Source organism: Rhinatrema bivittatum, chromosome 1 (genome assembly GCF_901001135.1).
Source record: "Rhinatrema bivittatum chromosome 1, aRhiBiv1.1, whole genome shotgun sequence".
NCBI lineage: Eukaryota > Metazoa > Chordata > Amphibia > Gymnophiona > Rhinatrematidae > Rhinatrema > Rhinatrema bivittatum.
This window is the reverse complement of record NC_042615.1, coordinates 592,444,174-592,466,346: the sequence shown is the minus strand read 5'-3', so window position 1 is coordinate 592,466,346 and position 22,173 is coordinate 592,444,174. Positions and strand designations below refer to the sequence as shown.

The 22,173-nt window shown below is 45.8% G+C and overlaps 1 protein-coding gene across 1 annotated transcript in view; it reads right to left on the bottom strand.

Moving 5' to 3' along the window:
• Nucleotides 1-22,173, bottom strand: part of FBN2 (fibrillin 2) — a 596,571-nt gene that overhangs the window by 41,677 nt on the left and 532,721 nt on the right. Inside the window, exons 57-59 of the mRNA XM_029619106.1 lie at nucleotides 18,050-18,256; nucleotides 9,896-10,021; nucleotides 2,200-2,322 (exon numbers count right to left, since the gene is read on the bottom strand). Coding sequence (XP_029474966.1) covers nucleotides 2,200-2,322; nucleotides 9,896-10,021; nucleotides 18,050-18,256 — 456 coding nt within the window. The remainder of the gene's footprint in view (nucleotides 1-2,199; nucleotides 2,323-9,895; nucleotides 10,022-18,049; nucleotides 18,257-22,173) is intronic.

The following is a 22,173-nucleotide window of genomic DNA, read 5'->3' as shown; positions in this document are numbered from 1 at the left end:
CGGGGGGGGGGGGGGGAGTGTTGCGGCGGCATGTCATTCGGGGGCGGGGCCGCGGGCGTGGTTCCAGCCCGGGAGCATTTCGGGGGCATGGCCGAGGCCTCCGAAACTGCTCCCAGGCCAGGGAATCACGCAGCCGGCGCAGGCGTAACTTGTCAAACAAAGGTAGGGGGGGTTTAGATAGGGCTGGGGGGGTGGGTTAGGTAGGGGAAGGTGCGGGGGTGGGGGAGTGGAGGGAACGGAGGCAGGCAGCGCAGCTCGGCGCGTGCAAGCTGCCGATTTTGCGCAGCCTTGCGCACGCCGACCCCGGATTTTAAAAGATACGCGTGTATCTATTAAAATCCGGTGTACTTTTGTTTGCGCCGGTCATGTGAACAAAAGTACGCGCGGGCGCAGTTTTAAAAATCTACCCCACCGTTTGGCTACAGATAAGCGCATCTCCTTCCTCTGTGCTTTTCTGAAATGAATAACGAAATAACTTGCACATACATTATTAAATGTTCTCTAGCTTCAAAAAACTGTAATTTGTATCCTCCCCCCCCCCTCCGGAAACAAAGCCACAGATAGACATTTTGGGTGAATTTTCAAAGCCATTTATGTGCATTAAAGACAATTTTATGTTTGTAAATTACTATTATAAAATAGCCTAGGGCCCAGCACATGTAAAAGTACCAATTCCACAGGTACTCTTATATGCTCTGGGGAGAGGCATCCTGGGAGGTCGAGTTGGGACTTCTGTAGATATCTTTTTATTTTAAAAAGTATGAGGTCAATATTGAAAGCTATCTGGGTATGTAACGTGGCCGAATATAACTTAACCCCGGCTAAGTTACAAGGGATATTCAGCAGCACGACTATGCCCTGATAATTTGCCTAGAAGTTGCTACTTAGCCAAATAAGTTATATCTGGCTCAGGTAGACCTGCTCTATGGCAGTCTAACTTATCCGGTTAATTTAGCCAGTTAAGTTAACCAGATAAGTAGCACTGCACTGATCAGCCCACTGAATATCCGGCTATTCAGATAGCCAGATAAGTGACTTCTCCAGTTATTGAGTGCTCTTCTGATAGGTAGATTTTAAAAGCGTTGCTCGTGAAAAAGCAGCCCCCATACACACATATGTGGGTCCCGTGCGAACACCGTGAATTTTAAGAAGCCAGGAAGTACATGCGAACATACATACCTGTGTATATGGGCACACAGTAATTTACTACTGTGTTTTATTACCTCTGCACAAATGATATGCACAGCTTATAAAATACGAATATTTATGCATGCACAAATGCTCACATAAGTCAAAACCACGAGCCGTGCGAGTTCGGACTTAGCTGGATAAATACCGATAAAAACAAGTAGTGCTTTTCAGACTTATCCGGCTAAGTAGGCCTGCTGCTATATAGCCAGGTAAATCAGAATATAGCCGGGTAAGTGCCACTACTTATTCAGATAAGTTTAAATCTGACAGTCTAAGAAGCGGGGAAAAAGGCACTATTTAGCTATAAAAGTTGTAATTTAGCGAGGTAAGTGTGCACAAATGATATACCTGGGTAGTTGTGCTTTGAATTTTAAAGGGATATACAAATATATTTTACATGCATTATTTAGGAACATTTACCCCTCTAAATTGGCTTTTACACGTGTTAAGTCAGGGGATTTTATAACATGTAGGTGGCAATGAAATAATCAGTTTTATCAATTAACCTACCAGTTTGCCCAATACAATTGCAGCTCATAAAGACCATCCTGGCTCTTCAGACTGAAGTCCCCCCCATTTCTTGCAGACCCCCCACCATTTTTTCACTTTTCAGATCACTTACAACAGAAATTGAGCAGGAGTAAATATATACAAATAAAGGTGTTATGTGTGGCTCTTCGGCAGGTTTTAAAATAGTAGCTTATGGTGGAAATGTTGGCCCCAGCCCAGAATGCCCCTGGCACACCCCTTTTTTTTATATGCACCAAGTTACTCGCAGACCCTAATTTTTGCATGCAGTTTGCAGTTCTGAAATAGCATGTACTCGCGTGTGCGCTTTTTTTTGCACGCACACATGCTATTTTTTATGCACGCATCTTTTGAAAATTCACCCCTTAGTATGCACGCTAAACTTTAGTATTTAGGGCTCCTTAGTGCTTGAAAACAATTCAGCAGGAAATTTAGCAGTTCAGCCACTCATCTTTTACCCTCTTCCCACCACTTACTCACCTTTACAGGTTTTTCCATCTTCCTGGAGCATATAGCCACGAGGGCATGAACATTGGTAGCTGCCTTCAGTGTTCTTACATATAAAGTTGCAAGGTTTTGGAGACTGGGTACACTCATCAAGATCTGAATGATGAAAAATAATTAGTCCCTTTCTTTTCTTTACATCTGTATGAAGGAACTAGAAAATTTTGCAAGTAATGAAATTATGTTGGAAAAATGACAGCAAAAGATTATTTTCACTTAGATAGAAAAAGGTTAACATCTGCCTTTGCAGCTTATTAGCTCTAGTGAGGATGAGCTGCTAGGCAACTTGAGGCCTGTTAATGACTTTTTGTGTACAAGGCTTGTAACTTGAGTATCCTGCTTTCCTGTGAGCTGACTCATTTTCTCTGAGCTCTTTCCAGTGTAACACTGCTATTATGTTCTTTCTTGTTTTATCTTAAGCTCTGTAGTAAAATTTGTTAGTTACAATTTCCAGCTCAAGTCTCCAATAGATTTTTTTGAAAGTAGTAACATAATATAGTAACAAAACATAGTAATGATGGCAGAAAAGGACCAAATAGTAAATGTAGTCTTCCCAGCAAGCTTCTTATGGTAGCAGCTGCTGCACTGTACAGGTTACCCCCATGTACCTCTTGAGGGTAGCAATTGCTGCTCCATGCAGTTATTATCAAGCCTTATGATAACCCATAAAAAATGTACTGCTAGCAACACTTTTACTGAGTGATGAGCCTTCTTTAAAGTTTAAACAGTGCTGATGTGCAGGTCAATAGGAATAGCAAATGTTGCTTACCTGTAACAGGTGTTCTCACAGGACAGCAGGATGTTAGTCCTCACATATGGGTGACTTCATCAGGATGGAGCCCAATCACGGAAAACTTCTGTCAAAGTTTCCAGAACTTTGACTGGCCCCTACTGGGCATGCCCAGCATGGCACTAACCCTGCAGCCAGCAGGGGTCCCCCTTCAGTCTTATTTGAAAGCTACAGACAGTGCCGAAAAATAAAATAACAAAACGTTACGAACCCAACACTGCGGGGCGGCGGGTGGGTTTCATGAGGACTAATATCCTGCAGTCCTGTGAGAACACCTGTTACAGGTAAGCAACATTTGCTTTCTCACAGGACAAGCAGGATGGTAGTCCTCACATATGGGTGAATACCAAGCTGAGGATGTCCGAACATGCACCAAATGTACCCAACGGCGTGCAACAGGCACAACAACTGGGGTGGAATTTGGTAGATGGCATCCTGAACCCCACCGGGCAGGCGGAAGGGAGTTGGTACGTCACATTGGAAATAGGTTACGCAGGACAGACTGGCCGAAGATGGAATCTTGTCTTCCGGCTTTGTCCAAGCTGCGAAAGTATGGAGAGAACTCCAGGTGGCAGCCCTGCAAATATCAGGAAGTGGCACCGATCATAGGTGTGCTACTGAAGTCGCCATGGCCCTCACAGAGTGTGCTTTAACATGGTCTTGAAAAGGAATGCCTGCTTGCTGATAGCAAAAAGATATGCAGTCCGCCAACCAGGAGGAGAGAGTCTGCTTACCCACAGGTTGCCCTAATTTGTTGGGGTGGAAAGAGACGAATAACTGTGTGGTCTTCCTGTGGACAAGTGTACGGTCTAGATAATAAGCTAGAGCCTGTTTACAATCAAGGGTATGCAGAGCCTGTTCCCCTGGAATGGAATGGGGCCTGGGAAAGAAGGTAGGTAGTATGATGGATTGATTAATGTGAAATTCCGAAACTACCTTAGATAAAAATTTAGGGTGAGTGCGGAGTACCGCCCTGTCCTGCAGGAGTTTAGTGTAAGGCGGATAGGTAACTAGGGCCTGTAACTCACTAACCCTGCGAACTGAGGTGATAGCCAAAAGGAAAATCACTTTTCATGTGAGATATTTTAGGTCACAGGAGTGAAGAGGCTCAAATGGTGGTTTCATGAGCCGACCAAGAACCAGGTTAAGGTCCCAAGAAGGGGCCGGAGGATGTAAAGGTAGCTTGATGTGGAGCAAGCCCTTCAGAAAGCGTGTTACGAGGGGTTGTAATGAGATAGGGACATCCCCGACACCTTTATGGAAGGCGGCAACCGCACTGACATGCATTCTGATGGAAGATGTCTTGAGACCCGACTGACAGATGCCAGAGATACTCCAAAAACTGAGGGATTGGACAGGAAAAAGGATCAAGGGACTGAGAAGTGCACCATGATATGAACCTTTTCCATTTATAGGAGTAAGATTTTTTCGTGGAAGGCTTCCGTGAAGCAATCAAGACACTGGAAACTGGGTCTGAAAGGTTAAGTGGTTGAAGGATTAACCTTTCAACATCCATGCCGTCAGGGACAAGGCCTGAAGATTGGGATGGCGTAGGCTCCCATTGTTTTGAGTTATCAGAAGCGGGTCCTTTCCCAAGGGAATGTGCCTGCGGATGGAGAAATCCTGTAGTATTGGAAACCACACTTGGCGTGGCCAGTGAGGTGATATGAGGATCATGGTTCCCTTGTCCTGACGCAGCTTCATGAGAGTCTTCGAGAGAAGAGGAAGTGGAGGGAATGCATAAAGCAGACCAGTTGCCCATGAGAGGGAGAATGCATCTCTGGGCTGAGAGCCTTTGCTGCAAATGAGGGAGCAGTAATGGTACACTTTGTGGTTCTGAGGGGACGCAAAGAGGTCTTTCTGAGGATGACCCCATTGTCGGAAGATGGAGTTCGCTACCGAGGGGTTGAGAGACATGACTCAGCTTATCTGCTAGAACATTGTCCACTCCCGGCAAGCAGGTGGCCCTGAGGTACATCGAGAGGGAGAGAGCTTCCGCCCAAATCTGCGCAGCTTCCTGAGACAGAAGGAAGGAGCCTGTGCTTCCCTGCTTGTTGATGAACCACATGGCCACCTGGTTGCCCGTCTGAATTAGGATGACTTGATTGGAAAGGCAACCCTGAAAAGCTCTGAGAGCATATCACATTGCTCGAAGCTCCAGGAAATTGATCTGGTGTTTGGCTTCCTCTGGAGACCAAGATCCTTGCGTCTGCAGATCGTTCACATGGGCTCCGAGGTTCCCGAGGTTGGAAGCGTCGGTGGTGAGAATGACTTGAGTATCTGGCACGTGAAAGGGCAATCCCTGGAGGAGATTGTTCTGATTCTTCCACCAGGCGAGAGACAGACGGAGTGAGTCGGTGATGTGGACAATGGTCGACAGAGGCTGAACAGCTTGAATCCATTGTGACTTCAGAGTCCAATGCATGAGTCTCATGGCCATGCGGGCCATTGGTGTGACATGGACTGAGGATGCCATGTGACCCAGGAGGACGAGAAATTGGCATGCAGTCGCAGTATTCTGAGACTAACTGATGAGCAAGAGACACGAGAGTTAACACTCGTTGTTGAGGTAGAAAAGCTTTTGCCTGTAAGGTGTCCAAGTCTGCCCCAATGAACGACAAGGTTTGAGATGGGACTAAATAGGATTTCCTGTAATTAACGAGAAATCCTAGTGAAATTAAGAGTGTGTAGAGTCAAACTGAGGGACGACCGAGCGGCTTGCTGGGTTGGAGCCCTGATTAACCAGTCGTCCAGATAGGGGTAGACGTGAACACTTTCTTTTCTGAGGAAAACTGCGACAACTATGAGGCATTTTGTAAAGACTCGTGGTGCAGATGCCATGCCGAAAGGAAGCACTCGGTATTGATAGTGCTTGGGTCCTACTAAAAACCTCAGGTATTTGCGATGAGTTGGAGTTATCACAATGTGTGTGAATCTTGGAGGTCCAGAGAGCAGAGCCCGTCTCCTCTTTGTAGAAGAGATAGAAGCGATCCCAAGGTAAGCATCTTGAACTTTTCCCACTGGAGGTACTTGTTGAGAGCACGTAGGTCCAGGATTGGACGAACACCCCCCGATTTTTTGGGGATCAGAAAGTACCGGGAATAGAACCCTAGGCCTTGCTGCGAGTATGGAACGGGTTCTATTGCTCTTGACTGGAGAAGGAGGGAGACCTCTTGTTCCAGAAGAATGGAGTGGTCGGACGTTCTCCACATTGGCAGAGGTGGAGAGTTCGGTGGCAGGACAAGAAAGTTCAGATGGTAACCTTGAGCAATGATTGCCAATACCCATTGATCGGTTGTGATTGACTGCCACATGTTGAGAAAGTGGCAGAATCGACCTCCCACTGGTATGTTTGGAAGAGGAATCTGGCTGTTGCTCTCCAAATGGATGTCAAAAACCTGAAGCAGGTCCTGGCTGGGGAGCTGTTTGTGGTTTCTGCTTTCGGACTTGGCGAGGTTGAGGCTTCTGATAAGGTCTTGTAGTACGGGACCTTGGTAGTGGTGGGTAGGCCTTCCTTGGATGGTAGAAAGACTTCTTAGAGTCCTTCCTGAAGGGCTGTCTTGAGGAGAAGTCTGAAGGCATCGAAGAGAGCTGTTTAAGGGTCTCATGATGGTCTTTTAATTCAGCCACCATTCGTTGGATCTGTTCACCGAACAGATTATCCCCCACACACGGCAGGTTGGACAACCGGTCTTGCACTTCTGAGCGAAGGTCAGAAGATTTGAGCCAGGCCCACCTTCTTGCTGAAATGGCAGCTGTAGACACTCTGGTAGATGTGTCGAATATGTCATAAGATGTTCAAATCTCATGTTTTCCTGCCTCAAATCCTTTGTTAACAAGGGTTTGTAGCTGGTCTAGGAATTGTTCAGGCAGGGACTCAGAGAAATCCTGTATCTGTTTAAAGATGACCCTATTATATTGGGTCATATAAAGCTGGTAGGCAGCAATTCGGGAGATGAGCATGGCTCCTTGGAACACTTGTCGACCAATGTTGTCTAGGAACTTTTGTTCCTTAGCAGGTGGGGTGGATGAGTGCGGCTTTGACCTTTTTGTCCTTTTCTGAGCCGACTCTACCACAACTGAGTGGTGGTTGAGTTGGGATTTTTGAAAACCTGGGGCTTACTGAACTAAGTAAGTAGTGTCAGCCTTCCTGTGAACTGGAGCAATTGATCCAGGATTTTCCCAGTTCTTCTTGAGGAGATCAAGAAGTACTTGATGAAGGGGAATTGAGGTGATTACCTTGGGGGCATCCAGAAATTGGAGTAACTCCATCATTTGGTGCCTGTCATCATGTTCCATCTGAAGTTGAAAAGGAACCAACTCAAACATTTCCTTCACAAAATTTATGAATGAGAGGGCCTCTGGAGGAGAACGCTTTCTACTTTCAGTAGGAGAAGGTGGTGAAGGTAAGTCATTGGTGTCTGTTGAAGTATCATCACCCCAAGTGTCATAAGGATCAGAAAACTGTCCTGTAGGATGAGAAGGGGGTTGGATACCTGAAGGCCCTGGGCGAGGCTCTGAAAAAAATCGAAGGAATCGCCGGAGGCACCGATGATGGCATGGAAGGCATCGGTGCAGGCATCAAGGGCACCGACGGACGTATTGGCAACGATGGATGAGGTAAAACTCCCGATGGAGGAATGTGGAATGGTGTTTCTCCTCCCGATGAAGCCGTCCTCGGGGAGGGAATCGGAGCCATCGGAGACCCGGGAGCCTTCAGTGGAAGGGCGGCCATCAGCGCCTCCATCCTGGAGAGCAGCAGTGCCAGCGCTGCTGGAATCGGGTCGATGACAGGTTCCACAATCGGTGCCGGTGTCGGTGCCGGAGGAACCTGGAGACGTTGCATCGCCTTGTCGATGGCCTCCTGAACCAGCCGGTCCAGTTCTTCTCGGAGACCTGGAGCAAGCAGCCCCGGCTCCGGAACAGAAGAGGGAGGCAGAGGCATAGCTGGAGGGACTACCTTTACAGGCAGAATCGCGGCTCCCAAACCCCGATCGGGTGAGGGTGGCCTTGATGACCCGGTCACAGGAATGGTCGGTGCATTTCCTGGACGGGGCTTCTTCAACGGTGGCTCTGACAGTGGCGAGGTTGATGACTTCGCTCCCTTGACGGTCCGAGTCTTGCGATGTCGATGACGATGTTTCTCCCTGCGATCCCCTCGATCCCGAGGGGGAGTAGCGGGTGTCTATGGCCTTGAAGATGTCGATGGTGGTCGGTCACCGGTCGGTGGTCGATGCTGGCGCGAAGTCGACGGTGCCGGTTCCGATGACGTCGATGCAATGGATGGAGTCGGGGTCTGAGCACGGAAGAGGAGTTCTATCTTCTCCATTCTGGCTTTGCGACCTTTTGGTGTCATGAGGGCACATTTGGTGCAAGTCAGGACATCATGCTCACGGCCTAAACACATTACACAGACTCCATGGGGGTCTGTGATAGACATGGTGAGAGTACAGTCCGGGCACCGATGGAACCCTGACGCCATAGCCATTGAAAAAAATCGAGCCGCGGTACAGTAGACGGCCAGTAGGCCGCAAGGGCCAAACTCGACGGTAATCGACGGAAAGCGGATAAAAACTTACCGGAGTACCGCAATTAAAGAAAAGTTAGAGGAGGGACCCCTGTGGGGCAATTTAACTTTAAATAATTCCGTGAGCAAAATTCCTGTCAGGAATCTCTTCAGAGCTCCTAAACCGCGAGGCTACTGCTGCGAGCAAAAAAGAAGACTGAAGGGGGACCCCTGCTGGCTGCAGGGTTAGTGCCATGCTGGGCATGCTCAGTAGGGGCCAGTCAAAGTTCTGGAAACTTTGACAAAAAGATTTCCGTGATTGGGCTCCATCCTGATGATGTCACCCATATGTGAGGACTACCATCCTGCTTGTCCTGTGAGAAATATTTTAACAAATAGATACTCCTGGGCACAATATTCATTTTGAATATTTTAATTAACTCAGCCTATGTGATCAGAAGTCTCGACTAAAGCTGCATATATTCTAGTATTTTATTATATACCAGCGCATAATTTATCCTATAGATATCTGTCCAGTTTTGTGGAATAAAGATGCCCAAATATTTAAAGCCATCCCAGTGTTCATAGATCCAGAAAACAAGAACCCAGTGTGTGAGCTTCAAAAGAGCATTTATGGTCTTAAGCAGACTACCAAGTCCTCATGCCAGCAGAATTTGTAAGGAGCATGGTGGACCCTTGTCTTTATTCCAAAGAGAAGCGCAACAGATGGACCTACATTTTAGTTTATGTGGATGATATTCTAATGTGTCATGAGGAAGAAGAAGACTATAAAGACATCATCCAAAGAATCCAAAAGAACTTTGGAATTAAAGACTTGGGAAACCTTAATTACTATTTATGAGTCCACATTGAAAGGGAAGATGCCAGAAGTTTCCTACTCAGTCAGAAAAGTAAAATCGGCGAGATGCTGACCCACATCAGAAGGGGGGAAGCAAAGGAAGTATGGACCACCGGGGAACTAGACTAAGTAAAATGGGATAGTATAGGGAATGTACTGCCAGGCAATAACCAATGCTGACACACAATTGGCAAGATATTGAATGTACAAAGCTAATGTAGCAAGACCAGATACTGCAGCAAGAGTCTGAATCCTGTGTAGGTGAAAACAGGTCATGATGCGGAAATGTCCGTGTTTCATTTCTAACAAATTCCCCCATTCAACCTGGGGAAATTGCAAAGAATCTGATCAGATTGAATCAGGTAGGTTGTGTACATATCTTAAGAACACAGTGCATATATAAATAGCACCTTCAGATGCCTTTTTGTGGAAAAGTAGAAAATATCAGTGGAGGACAATTCAGCTACGAAATCTGTAAGTTGTAAAACTGCAGTGGAGATGGCTGATAAAATCTTACCCACACAAGCTGTCCCACTGATGTCAGTGGTGTAGCCAACCTTGCAGAAGCACCTGAAGGAGCCCATGGTGTTGATGCACTGCCCATTTCCACATAGGACTGGCATGACCTTGCACTCATCAATATCTGTGAAAATAAAGTAATATATGTATTATCCTCTAAAATACTAGAACCCATGCTAAACATGACAATTCTACTCTTTCTCAACTTGATATTTCATAAATACATATCCATATGTACCTCTGTCACATGTCTGTCTATTATAGAGTTTTAAACTGAATATGAGCTAGTGTTTTATTAATGAGGCTATATTATCTTCTAATATTTCAGGCTGTTTTGCTTTTCCTGCTATCGTGCCTCTGTGATGTCATCACAGCTCAATGACACCAGTTACAAAACTGAGATGCTAGAGTGTATCATTACATTCTAACTTTAGAGCAGTGTGTCATGTTCTAAGAAAAAAGAAATAGAAGTTAATGGGTACAGCTGTAAAGATATACATTATGCACAGTTTGGTACAGTGCAAAATAACCCCAAAGTGAATTTTAAAATTGGTGTAGACCTGGAAGTTTCCATTAGCCTTTCAGCATCTGTTCTGAACCTGTCAAAAACTGTAAATCTGTGAAAGGAGCCCTGAGTATCATTTAGAATGTAGGCTAAAAATTAAAAAAAAGATATACTACTACTATTATAACCCAGAAAAAAACATGGAAAAACACTAAAGTTTTGTTTTCTTCTAGTTAGCTTTTCAAGATGGCTGCTGAAAATTCTGTTATATAGGTTTAGTCATTCTGACAGCAGTTTTGACCAATGATTCCCCCCCCCCCCCCAACTCCATCTCAGGATAAATGTATATGAGAGATGGTGATGAGTCAAAAACAGATCTAAACTGTATGGTTCAAATATTTATACACATGACCAGGACATTTCCTCAGCAATTGAGAAATCTCTTTCAGTTCCAATCCATCTTTAAAGGGCATTCCTGGAAGTTTATGTAATAGTTGCTCAAATAAAGGTTTGACAAATACATACTCATATGAATCTGAGTATTTTGAATGAGATGCAAACTGCTTTGTGAATCTTACAAGCTACCTTAATATTTGGTCTTTCTTAACATCAGCAGTGAGTCTCACCTTTATCACTATTTATCTTTGCCTTGAAGTGCTTGAAAGGGGAAGGTAGAACATTTTTTGCATTTCTAATTAAATCAAGGCAATCCATTATCTTTAGGGGTTACTTACTCATAATGGGCCGGATTTTAAAACGGTTACGGGCGCACAGGGCCTATTTTCAAAAGGCCCGGTGACGCGCGTAAAGCCCTGGGACGCGTGTAAGTCCCGCGGGGCTTGCAAAAACGGGCGGGAAGGGGGCGGGGCGGTCCGGGGATGGGGGCGGGGCCAGAGGCCTCCGCACCGCCGCTGGGCCAGAAATTGCGTTCCGGCAGTCGGCTGGCTGAAGTAAGTTTTAAAACAAAGAAAAGAACCCATCAAAGGTAGGGGGGTAAGGGAAGATGGGGGTGGGGTGGTAGGAAAGTTCCCTCTGAGGCCGCTCCAATTTCGGAGCGGCCTGGGAGGGAACGGGGGAAGGCAGCGCGGCTCGGAGCGGGCTCAGCGTGCGCAAGGTGCACAACTGTGCACCCCCCTTGTGCGTGCCGACCCAGGATTTTATAACATGTGTGTGCCGGGTAGCGTGCGCACGTTATAAAATCTGCCCCAATATGACTCAAATGAAATTTAAAGCAAACAGGGCATCTGAAAGGAGGCTGTTCCTGTATAAAATATGCTTAATCCTTGACAGACCTCAGAAAGCAAAGTAGAAGGTGAAGGGTTTTACAGGTTTAAGGGCATGTCACATTGGACAAATATCTACAAAGAATTAGAGAAGGCACTAAGCATAAGAGGACTATGCAATTGCTTAGGGCCCTGAGCTGCTTAAAGGGAGCATGTTACAAATATTATTTTCCCTGTGGACTCTTGTTTCTTCGTCTCACCCATCTCTCACTCCCTCTGTTTAGAACCTTCCAGTAGGCTAGCACCGTCTCTGCACTGGGACGCTCAGATGCACACCAGTATGCTCTGCCCCCTGGCGTAAAAACAAGACGATACTGTAAGCTTGCTCCATGTATTTCAGTTTTTACTGGTTAAAACTGGCATGGTCCAATCACCCTGTGCAGAAGGCAATAATGGTCCAGTCAGGTGTAGTCTGAGCATGGTCCAGTAGGTGGCAGCTTGTCCCCTTGAAAGAGAGTTCTCTGCTGAGAGTTGACACAGTTGGATGTACAGTAACATCTCTCTTCCATGATGCCCACCCAGAGAACCCAGTTCCCTGTTGAGCCGGGGGTAACCAATGCTAGTCCTCAAGAACCAAAAACAGTTCTGATTTTCAGAATATCTACAAGGAATATGGATGAGATATATTTAGGGACCTTCATTTTCATTTGGGTTTTTTTTTTCATTTTTCCTGATAATTTATCAGTGTTTATTAAAACAAAACCATAAATGATAATTACCCAGAAAAATGACATTTTTTCCCACTGATTTCTCTCATTATTGTTCTTGTTGTAATAACCACTGATAAATTCCTGGGAAAAATAAAATAAAAACTGAATATGAAGGTCCCTAGTTATATCTGTATACAATGGGGGAAGCGCATGCAAATATATCTCATATATATTCATTAAGGGTATCCTGAAAATCAGGGCTGTTTTTGGCTCTTGAGGACCAGAGTTGGCCACACCTGCTGCGGAGCAAGTTCCAGGGAGATGAATTGCAGATTACAGATATGCACACTAATGGTTTCATCTTCATTTTGTTTTTTGAAGATTTTTCTTCGTTTTTTTTTTTTTTTGGGGGGGGGGGGGTTATTTTTTTCTTCTTTTTTTTCATGTTTCTTTCATTTTTGGGAAATAGGGCGCACAGTTAGCAAATAGCACACGCTATTTTGCTAATAGCATAGTAACATAGTAAAAACGGTCCATCCAGTCTGCCCAGCAGGTTTAGGGTTGTAACTGCTGCCCCGAGCAGGTTAGACCAGTGCAGGTTCTCTTCAGGGTTTGTGAGAGTTATTCAGTGCAACAACGTTACACCAAATGTTTACCACAGGTTATCCCAGTTATTTGTTTCCAGCCTCTAGCCACCAGGGATCCTCTGTGTTTTGAGTTTGGTTATCGTTCTGGTCATCACCATCTCTTCTGGGAGGGCATTCTAGCCTTCCACTACCCTTTCTCTCACTCTGTTCCCCCGCCCGATAGCATCCTCCTTTCTATTCCCCACCCTCCATCAGCCCAGAGTGCCCAGCATTCACCATCTTTCTCATCTGCTCTCTTGCTCCCTCCTTCCCTGACCCAGCAGTATCCTTCCCCTTGGCTCCAGCAGGCTCATCCTACCCACAGAAGCCTAAATCTTGTCCTCCTGGCAATGGCTCTGGTGCTCTTAACTCAAACCTCTCCTATGGCAAATCAGCAGAGGCAGTGGCTCCAGCACAGCACTGAGCAGCGTGCTCTACTCTCTCCATCCTTCAAGCTTCAGCAGCAGCACAGTGATTTTTGTGTTAGCAGCATATAGTTGAGTGGAAGCTCAGATAGTTGGCTGACTAGTCAGGGAATGGCATACCATGCCCTTGTGCCAGCACTGTGGGCAGGGCACACCCTCGTTTCATGGCATCTTGTTCAGCCTCACAGCTTTCACTCCCCAAATGCTGGCCCTGGAGTGCATGCTGGCGAGAGGAAGGGAAGCTGCTGCTAGATGTTAGAGAGAGACAGCTGAAGGAAAGGATGAAGATAGGAGATTCAGGAAAAGGAGTTAGGAGATAATAGATGAAAGCAGAAGAGAGAGAGAGAACGGCAGGATTAGGAAACAAGCAGGTATACTAGTATGTGACACAAAGACGTTTCTCCTTCCTCCAATTAGCCCCCTCCCACCTCCTCCCTGCTGAAGCGTGTCTGTGTTGCCTGGTGTCATGTCCATCGTCAATATTTACGGGCTGGCTGCCTTGGCAGTACTGAGCTCATGATCAGCAGAGCCAATGAGTGCCAACCTGTGAGTTCTGAAAATGTTTGTGGTGCCAGCTGATGGCTCCGCCAGCCAAGCTGATCCTCTCTCCTTTTCAGCGACTGATGGTGATGGGATGGGGCTTCGTTAGCCGCCTGCCTCCCTCTTCAGAAAAGGATGGCATGGACTATGTCAGTAGTACTACATCTCCCTCCTTTTCAGCAGCTGGCGGGATGGGCTCTGTCAGCTGACCCAGTCCTCCCTCCTCTTTGGTGGCTGATGGCCTGCGCTTCGCCACCCACCTGGTCCTTTCTCTTCTTCAGCAACTGCTGGGATGGACTCTGCCAACCACACTGTGTTTTCGTTTTCTCTGGCAGCTGGTAGAATGGGTTCCTCCAACCACCCTAGTCCTTTCTCCTCTTCATCAATTAGTGGGATAGGCTTTGCCAGCTGTCCTAGTCCTCTCTCTCCTCTTTTTTCCTGGTGGGATGGACTCCACCAGTCACATACAGCAACATCTCCTTCCTCTTTGGCAGCTAGAGAGATGGGCTCTGTCAGTTGCCCTGTGTTACAGTCTCCTGCTCAGCTTGGCCCTGCTCATATCCTTCCATCTGCAAGGATCAGGGCTATTTGCCATGGACAAATTTGGTAGGAGAGCTGGAATCTCACACCTACTAAATTTCATTCAAATCCATTCACCGAGAGCAGCCCGGATACCTACATGCTGACAGGAAATGCTAATAGGTGCTTTTTCTTATAAAAATAAGCATGCTTCAAAATAAGCCTAGACAACAAAATTACAAAAGAAAAACTTCATTTTATGTTTGGTTTTCTTACTGGAATAGATGACTTTTTATCGTATTAAATTAGACATTGTGAGGGTAATTTTCAAACAGCCCCTAAGGCTAATATCTACGGGAACTTTTCTCACCCACAGACTTTAGCCTGAACGTTCAAAGCGGATCCATGCACATAAATCTGCCTTGAAAATTTGCATGTGTACGTGGAATCCTATGAGGCACGGGTGCCTGACGTTAAACCTGCACGGGAGCAACAAGAACATAAATTCTCATCCCATCCCAACTCCACCCTCCGTAACACCCATTCAGTATGCATATAAAAGTATGCATGGATTTGTATTCTGTGTGTGTACCTTTATGCACACACTTACGTGCGCAAAACCGGGTTTTATGAGCAAAAATGCCTTTGAAAATGACTCCTGTATGTAAGATTTATACCTGCTCTGTGTCAGCACTGTTTCCTATTTGCTAATAGGGCGCACAATTTTCCCAAATATAAAAAATTGATGACATTTTTCAGTTTGTTTGAAACAAAGCAAAAATCAGCTCATTTCATCATGTTTTACAGTTTTGTTGCAAACAAATGCACAACCCTTTTACAGATAACCTGTATTGGATTCTGGTTTCGCACAGAATATCCTTAAGTGGGAGTATTGTGGGCCTTTCAGTGCATCAAAGGGTGATGGATAACTCAGCAATTAATGCAGAAGAATTAAGTGATAACAGAGGTTATGTGCCATCTGCCAAGTATTAAAAAAATATATTTTTGACTTGGTTTGTTAAGCATCATATTAAGTGACGTTTAATACCCTATGGGGTAGATTTTAAAACTTTGCGCGATCGCGTACTTTTGTTCGAGCACCAGGCGCGAACAAAAGTACACTGGATTTTATGATAAGTGCGTAGCCGCGCGTATCTTATAAAATCCGGGGTCGGCGCGCGCAAGGGGGTGCACATTTGTGCAACCTGCGCGCGCCGAGCCCAGCGCGCGCTGCCTGTTCCCTCCGAGGCCGCTCCGATTTCGGAGCGGCCTTGGAGGGAACTTTCCTTCGCCTTCCCCCCACCTTCCCTTCCCCTACCTAACCCACCCCCCCGGCCCTATCTAAACCCCCCCCTACCTTTGCCCGCGCCGGCCGGCAGCCCCGCTCCGTGTTCTGGTCCCGGGGGCTGGTCCGGAGGATGTGGCCACGCCCCCGGAACACCCCCGGGCCGAAACCACGCCCGCATCGCTGCCCCCGAAACGCTGCGCCACGCCCCCAAAACGCCGCATCGCTCCGGGCATGCCCCCGACACGCCCCTTTTAGAAAGCCCCGGGACTTGCGCGCGTCCCGGGGCTCTGCGCACCGGGGCCTATGCAAAATAAATCCGGCTGGATTTACGCGCGCAGGGCATTTAAAATCCGCCCCTATGGCTTAGGTTTTTAAGTATGTCAAGTCTATATTATAAAGCGAGACAGTCTGAACCTGTATGAGAGTGTACAGGACTGGTTATCGAGCTGCATAATACAAACACAGACAATTATAACAGAGAGGAAGAATTTCCTTGGAAGATGGGATAATACCCGGGGTCTACTTCTTCACCTAAAAGACTACATGAATGCCCAGAACCACAAAACCTGACTGGTAGTGCACCAACCAGACAGGAGAGGCTGTTGCATTACCTCTATGAACTCTTGTCTTCTCTTAGAAAAGCATAGCCGTAAGCAACGGTTCAGGAGGTCTACAAACTGCAACTGTATGAAATGTGGGACTCTAGCCTTTTCAAGTGCCAAGTGTCTGGAAAAAGAATCCAACTTAACCCTTTCAAACATCTGTCACAAACATTATACGGAATGGGGAAGCTGTGATTTTAATCTTTCCGGTGGTGTCTGACGTTTTCCTAGATCCAGAGAAGTATACTCGTGACCAAGGCCCTAAATCAGGTCATTATCATTAGAACTTGCTCTTTAAGGAATCCTAAAAAGTGTCACCTCTGCTTTAGGAGTTATTGATCATGTACACTATTGCAGAAGTTTATATTGGGGATGTGCATATCTCTTTTAGGGCGTGTTTGAGAGAGAACTTTTAGGGCAGCGTGCCCAAACGAAATATAAGTGGGAGCTCATTGGTATTTGGGGAAGTTGGAGTAGGACCAGAAGGGAGAACCTCCCTATCCTTCTCCGCAGTCCATCTTGCAGAGTGTCTGGCAAGGTTGTGTTTCCAGAATTGTCTGAGTAGCCTCCTGGGCAGTGCCCCCTGGCCGTCTGGGGGGAACCATTGCTAGCCATTTCTCCATGGATTACCTGATTACTCAGGTCAGGTCCTGAACCGAGAAAGAAGCTGTGGGAAGATGTGAGTACTGAATCTCGTCTCTGTCGAGGAAAAAAGAACTAGAAATCTAGTCACTGTGGTAGAAATGTAGACGCAGGAGATGATACTAGCTTGGAAAATTAAGATACAAGGGAAATCTTTTTTTTTTTTATTGCCGCTGTGGCTGCTAATTCTCTGCTGTGCGAATCTGTGATCACATATGTATTGGAGATTTTAAGTTTTGTTTTTTTTTCTTTAACTGCTGGAACCCCAGAACAGAAAATAAAAGTTTCTATTGTTGAAGATGCCTTTTGAGTGAGACATTTCTTAATCCCAAGATATGGGTTTGTGAGAGGAATCTGGCAGTCAAAAGAGAACTTGTACGTCCTGGGGGGCAGTCAGATGGGTCAGAGAGGGGAAAGGAGCGTTTTGGAGAAACGAGGCTCTTGCCTCTGAGCCAGGACTACTACACCATCTGCTTGACCATTTTTATTGATGTGAACCCACAGAAGCTGCTGCTCAGTTCCTAAATCAGCCTCAGGATCTTTATCATTTTATGTGCCCTGTCAAGGGGGATACACACAGGAACAAATGGCTGAAAGGCTGTGCGCCCATGGTAACCTGGCACTCGCTCTGATGGGGTTAGTGAAGGTGATTTTTCTGAAGGACGTGATGTATTTTAAAACAAAATGTAAGCTGAATTAATAACATATGTTTCAAGTCTGTTTTCCTTCTAGAAAATGTGATTTGTGGAACAATCAGACCAGTATGTAACCACAGGCGAAGACTGATGAAATACACTCAGCTCTTGTTTACAATGGCAGCATTAAGGTCCACTCGCATACAACAGGCTTCCAGTCAGGTTTCAGCTGCTATTAGTTAGCTTTTCTCATTTCATGGAGCACGTAAATGAAAAATAACGTCGAAGCAGAGGAAAAAGCAGCCATTTCTGGGACATTTCCAGGTAAAACATGTTGTTTCACTGAAAGGACATTTTATATAATGTGGACGGTCATTTTCCTTAAATTAATGTGAAAATGGCTTACTTTCTCCCCCCCTCCCCTTCCCTTTCCATACCTTTTCCATCAGTCGAATATCCCGGGCCATGAGGACAGAGCTTCTTGTACTGGGTCGTTCCCTGGAGAGGACAGATCTCGCACTGGTGAGCCCAGCCTCTCCCTCCATCGCAACAACACTCGGATTTGGTGACAAGAATCCGGCTGCTGGAAGACATCTGACACATTGTCTGCAGAACCTCTGAAAAGCAGAAGCCCTGTCGGTTGTCTGTAGAAAGAAAATGGGACCCAGTGAAAACGTGTGGTCTGAATAAAACCGCAAGCTCCATCTCGTTTTACGGTCCTAGTTTTAGAGGCCCTTCGCCGATTAATGCATAAAACATGCAAGCAAACAAGGTGCCTGGCTCTGCTGTGCTAAATCCTACCAATGGACTTGCCTTACAAAGAGGCTCTGAGCAGTCATCAACCTTTCCATTCTTCTCAGTGCCTTTACAGGGTAATTTTTAAAGCAGCCCACACAGGCTAAAAGTCTTGCATGTGGATTTACACGCATACTTTTGAAAATTGAAAGCATGCATGTAAACCCCAATCCCATCCCAGCGCAAATATCATGCCAAACACAACCAGCACCTAAAAATTAAAAAAAGGACACATAAACCTGGATCAAAGCAATATTCTAATAAGAAAGCATAAAGAGAAACCACTGATCCAAAATACATACAAACATTTTTTAAACAAGAAAAACATTTTTAGAAAAAAAATCAACCATTGTTGTTACCCTCATGGCGAAATGTTAGAACAAGTGAAAAGTAAGTGAAAAAGATGCGTTCAGACTTCAGCCTCCCATCACACCACAAAAAAGTTGTGTAGAAGTAGGTTTTAAACCTCCTTGGTATTCTGAGTTTCCAACATTCATTGAACAATGAAATGCAATCCTAAATAAATGTTCTCTTGACGTAATGTTTCTTATTCTAACAAATCAGGGGTCTCATTAAGTATGGAGATCAAAAGATAAAATGTCTTCACTCCAACAATTAACTATTGAGACATTTAAACAGCAGGCATCAGATCTCCACAAGCAAATGGAAGCATTTAGAAAGGAACTCAAATTCTGCATGATCAATAAGTTCAAACGGGGCGAGTCTTACAAAGTTCACTTGTAGGTGAACTTTAAAAGCCCTACGCGTGCCAAAGCCAGAAGACATGCGCACAGGTGGGGCTGGTGTTCGCTGTGCAGATTGTAAAAGGCACCTATATATGCGCCTATCTCCTGCCACGCGCACAAGTCAAAAGTTCAGAGAAAAGGGCAGGGCAGGGCATGGGCGGGATGTGGAAATGTCGGGGGAAGGCCAAGAGATGCGCATGTAAATATTTATGCAGCCAGGCACACGACAGGGTCCCCTGCTGCATGACCTTTCTTCCGCTATGGATGGTAAGTAAGTTAAATAAAACAAAAAAATCTAGGCTAGTCAGCGGGGTTTTAAGGGCTGGGGCTAACAGGGGAAAGGGAGATTAATAAATTAAGGGTGTTTGGAATTGCTATCCCTAAACTAGGTGAACTGGGAAAACAGGGTATGGTGTTGGAGCGCGTCCCTTATAAAATTTCCCCACTTATGCAGTAGGTGCGGCATTTGCACACACATGCATGCAACCATTTAAAATCGTGTGCACATGTATGCATTCAGCCTATTTTATAACATACGCGCATATATGTGCATACGTTACAAAATGGCCGCATCCTTTGGCACAAGCTGGCATACGCACGTGCATGTGCGTCTGTGTGCCGGTATCAAAGTTATCGTCCCTGGAGTTTGTGAGCCTGTGGATTGAAAAGAAGGCTTCAAGAGAGTCAACAGGGATAGTGACTTTAAAATGAGTGCATAGTTGCTTGCGAGCGTACATACAAAGGAATTTTAAATTGTGCATGCAATTGTGCTGATACGATTTAAAATACACCTACTACACATATGTCTGCTTCTAATTTTAAGCGATTACTCGAGCAAATGTAATTCACATATCTTCCTTAGAAATCTGTCGGCTTTAACGCACGCAGGTAAACAGATTTTAAAACTTGTTTGCGTGAAGGACATTCCCAGTTTTACCCATTAGTCCACCAGTTTGCCCAGTCCATCTTGAGGTCATCTGGACCCCTCTGGTTCTTCAGCCCGCACTCCCCCCAGCTCATCCAGACACTTCAGCGCTGCAGACGTCAGATTTAAAATGCAAATTTACACGTGTAAATTCAGAACTGACTTGGGATCACACAATTTACATTCTTTAAAATACGCATTGATCACGCACAGCCCAGATACTTGCGTATATGGGCTTTTTAACGCAAGCAAGCAATGTTTTAGAAATTCACTCTACGTGAGTGACTTTTGATACTTCCTCTAGTGATCCATCAGATGGTAATTCTAATGGCGCAGAGCCGTCTTTATGCACTTGGCACCGCCTGCCATCGTGGGATCCAGAACTAAGAGGCAGGTTGTTTCAGCAGGTGAGGGAAAAGTACAGTAGGGGAAATATAATATAAACTTGAAGTTTTCTTATTTCAAATCAAACAATGCAAAAATAACACTGGGTATATCCTGTTAGCCAGGGCAACCAACTTACTCATATGGATAGTAAATAAACATGAGGAACGCTAATAGAGAAAAGTTGAGGAGAAATCAGTGAAGTATATAGCCTTCAGAAATTGTTTTTACCCCTGAGTACTCAAAAAGGTGGGCGGGAACAGATCCATCCCAAAGTCATCAGTATGTAAAGGGTGCACCCTGTCCCAAACACAAAATTGTGTGGAAAAAAAAACCCAATCAAGAACATGAAGAAGTCCTTCTTGACGGTGGAGGTGGCTAGATGACAAACCAAATAGATGAGCACTACAGTGTGTGAAAGGTCTCTCTCTCCTGGGGAGCTTCCCCAAATGGGGAAGCTCCCCAGGAGAGAGAGACCTCCCCATCTAAACAGTAGAGATGTGCTTCAGGTAAAAATTTCGTGTTGGGCTTCATTTCGGGACCCCCTGCGGGAATTTTGTTTTTCCCGCGGTTCGGGTTCTTTTTTGGGGGGCCCCAATTTTTGGGTTAGTGCGCACTATCGGGAGTTAGTGCGCGCTAACTCAAAAATGAATTTTTTCTGAAATTTTAGTAAAAAAATTCAATCGTTTTCCAGTTCTCCCGAACCATTCCGAATTAGGCAATTTCACTGAAATTGCCTAATTCGGGAAAAACAATTGCACAACCCTACTAAACAGAAAGCAGACCTGGTTTCAGTCTCTTACAGAAAGACCATGGTCCATTAGCTTCTCTTTCCCTGCCCTATCTCATGTGGCTGTGGCAGGGTTTATTAGGGATGTGCAGAGGGACGCCATACGTTGCATTCGGGATTCATATTCGTCTGGGGGCAGATACATTGCAATCGACAAGGGGGCCCCCCAGATACGTTTATACGTTAATTCCTATTTGTTTCCCCACTAAAATTAAATTAACTACAACCCCCCACCCTCCTGACCCCCCCCAAGACTTACCAAAAGTCCCTGGTGGTCCAGCGGGGGTCCGGAAGTGATCTCCTGCACTTGGGCCGTCGGCTGCCAGTAATCAAAAAGGCGCAGATAGCCTTTGCCCTTACTATGTCACAGGGGCTACCGGTGCCATTGGTCAGCCCCTGTCACATGGTAGGAGCACAAGATGGTGCCGATGGCCATGTGACAGGGGCTGACCAATGGCACCGGTAGCCCCTGTGACATAGTAAGTCAAAGGCTATCAGCGCCATTTTGAAATCGGCAGCCGAGGGTGTGAGTGCAGGGGATGGCTCCTGGACCCCCCGCTGGACCACCAGGGAGTTCTGGTAAGTCTTGGGGGGGTCGAGGGTGGGGAGTTTGTTTAAATTGGCTCCTTTAGACGGCCGAATAATTCGGCGAAGATTTGTTGTATTCGTGGGGAATCGCGATACGTTTCGCTTCCCCACGAATTCAACGAATAGGGCCCTGTACGTTGTGGATTCCCAATTCGTAGGGAACGAATGCACACCCCTAGGGTTTATGCTGAAAGGCCGAAACAGTTAAGATGAGAATCTGACTTTGTGACAAAAGGCAAGGAAATAACCCTTCTCCCTCCTCTGCTAAGATACTGTCTGTGCAAAGTTTAGATTACTTTATTCAGTCACTTAGGAGGGTGATCCAGCCATGCA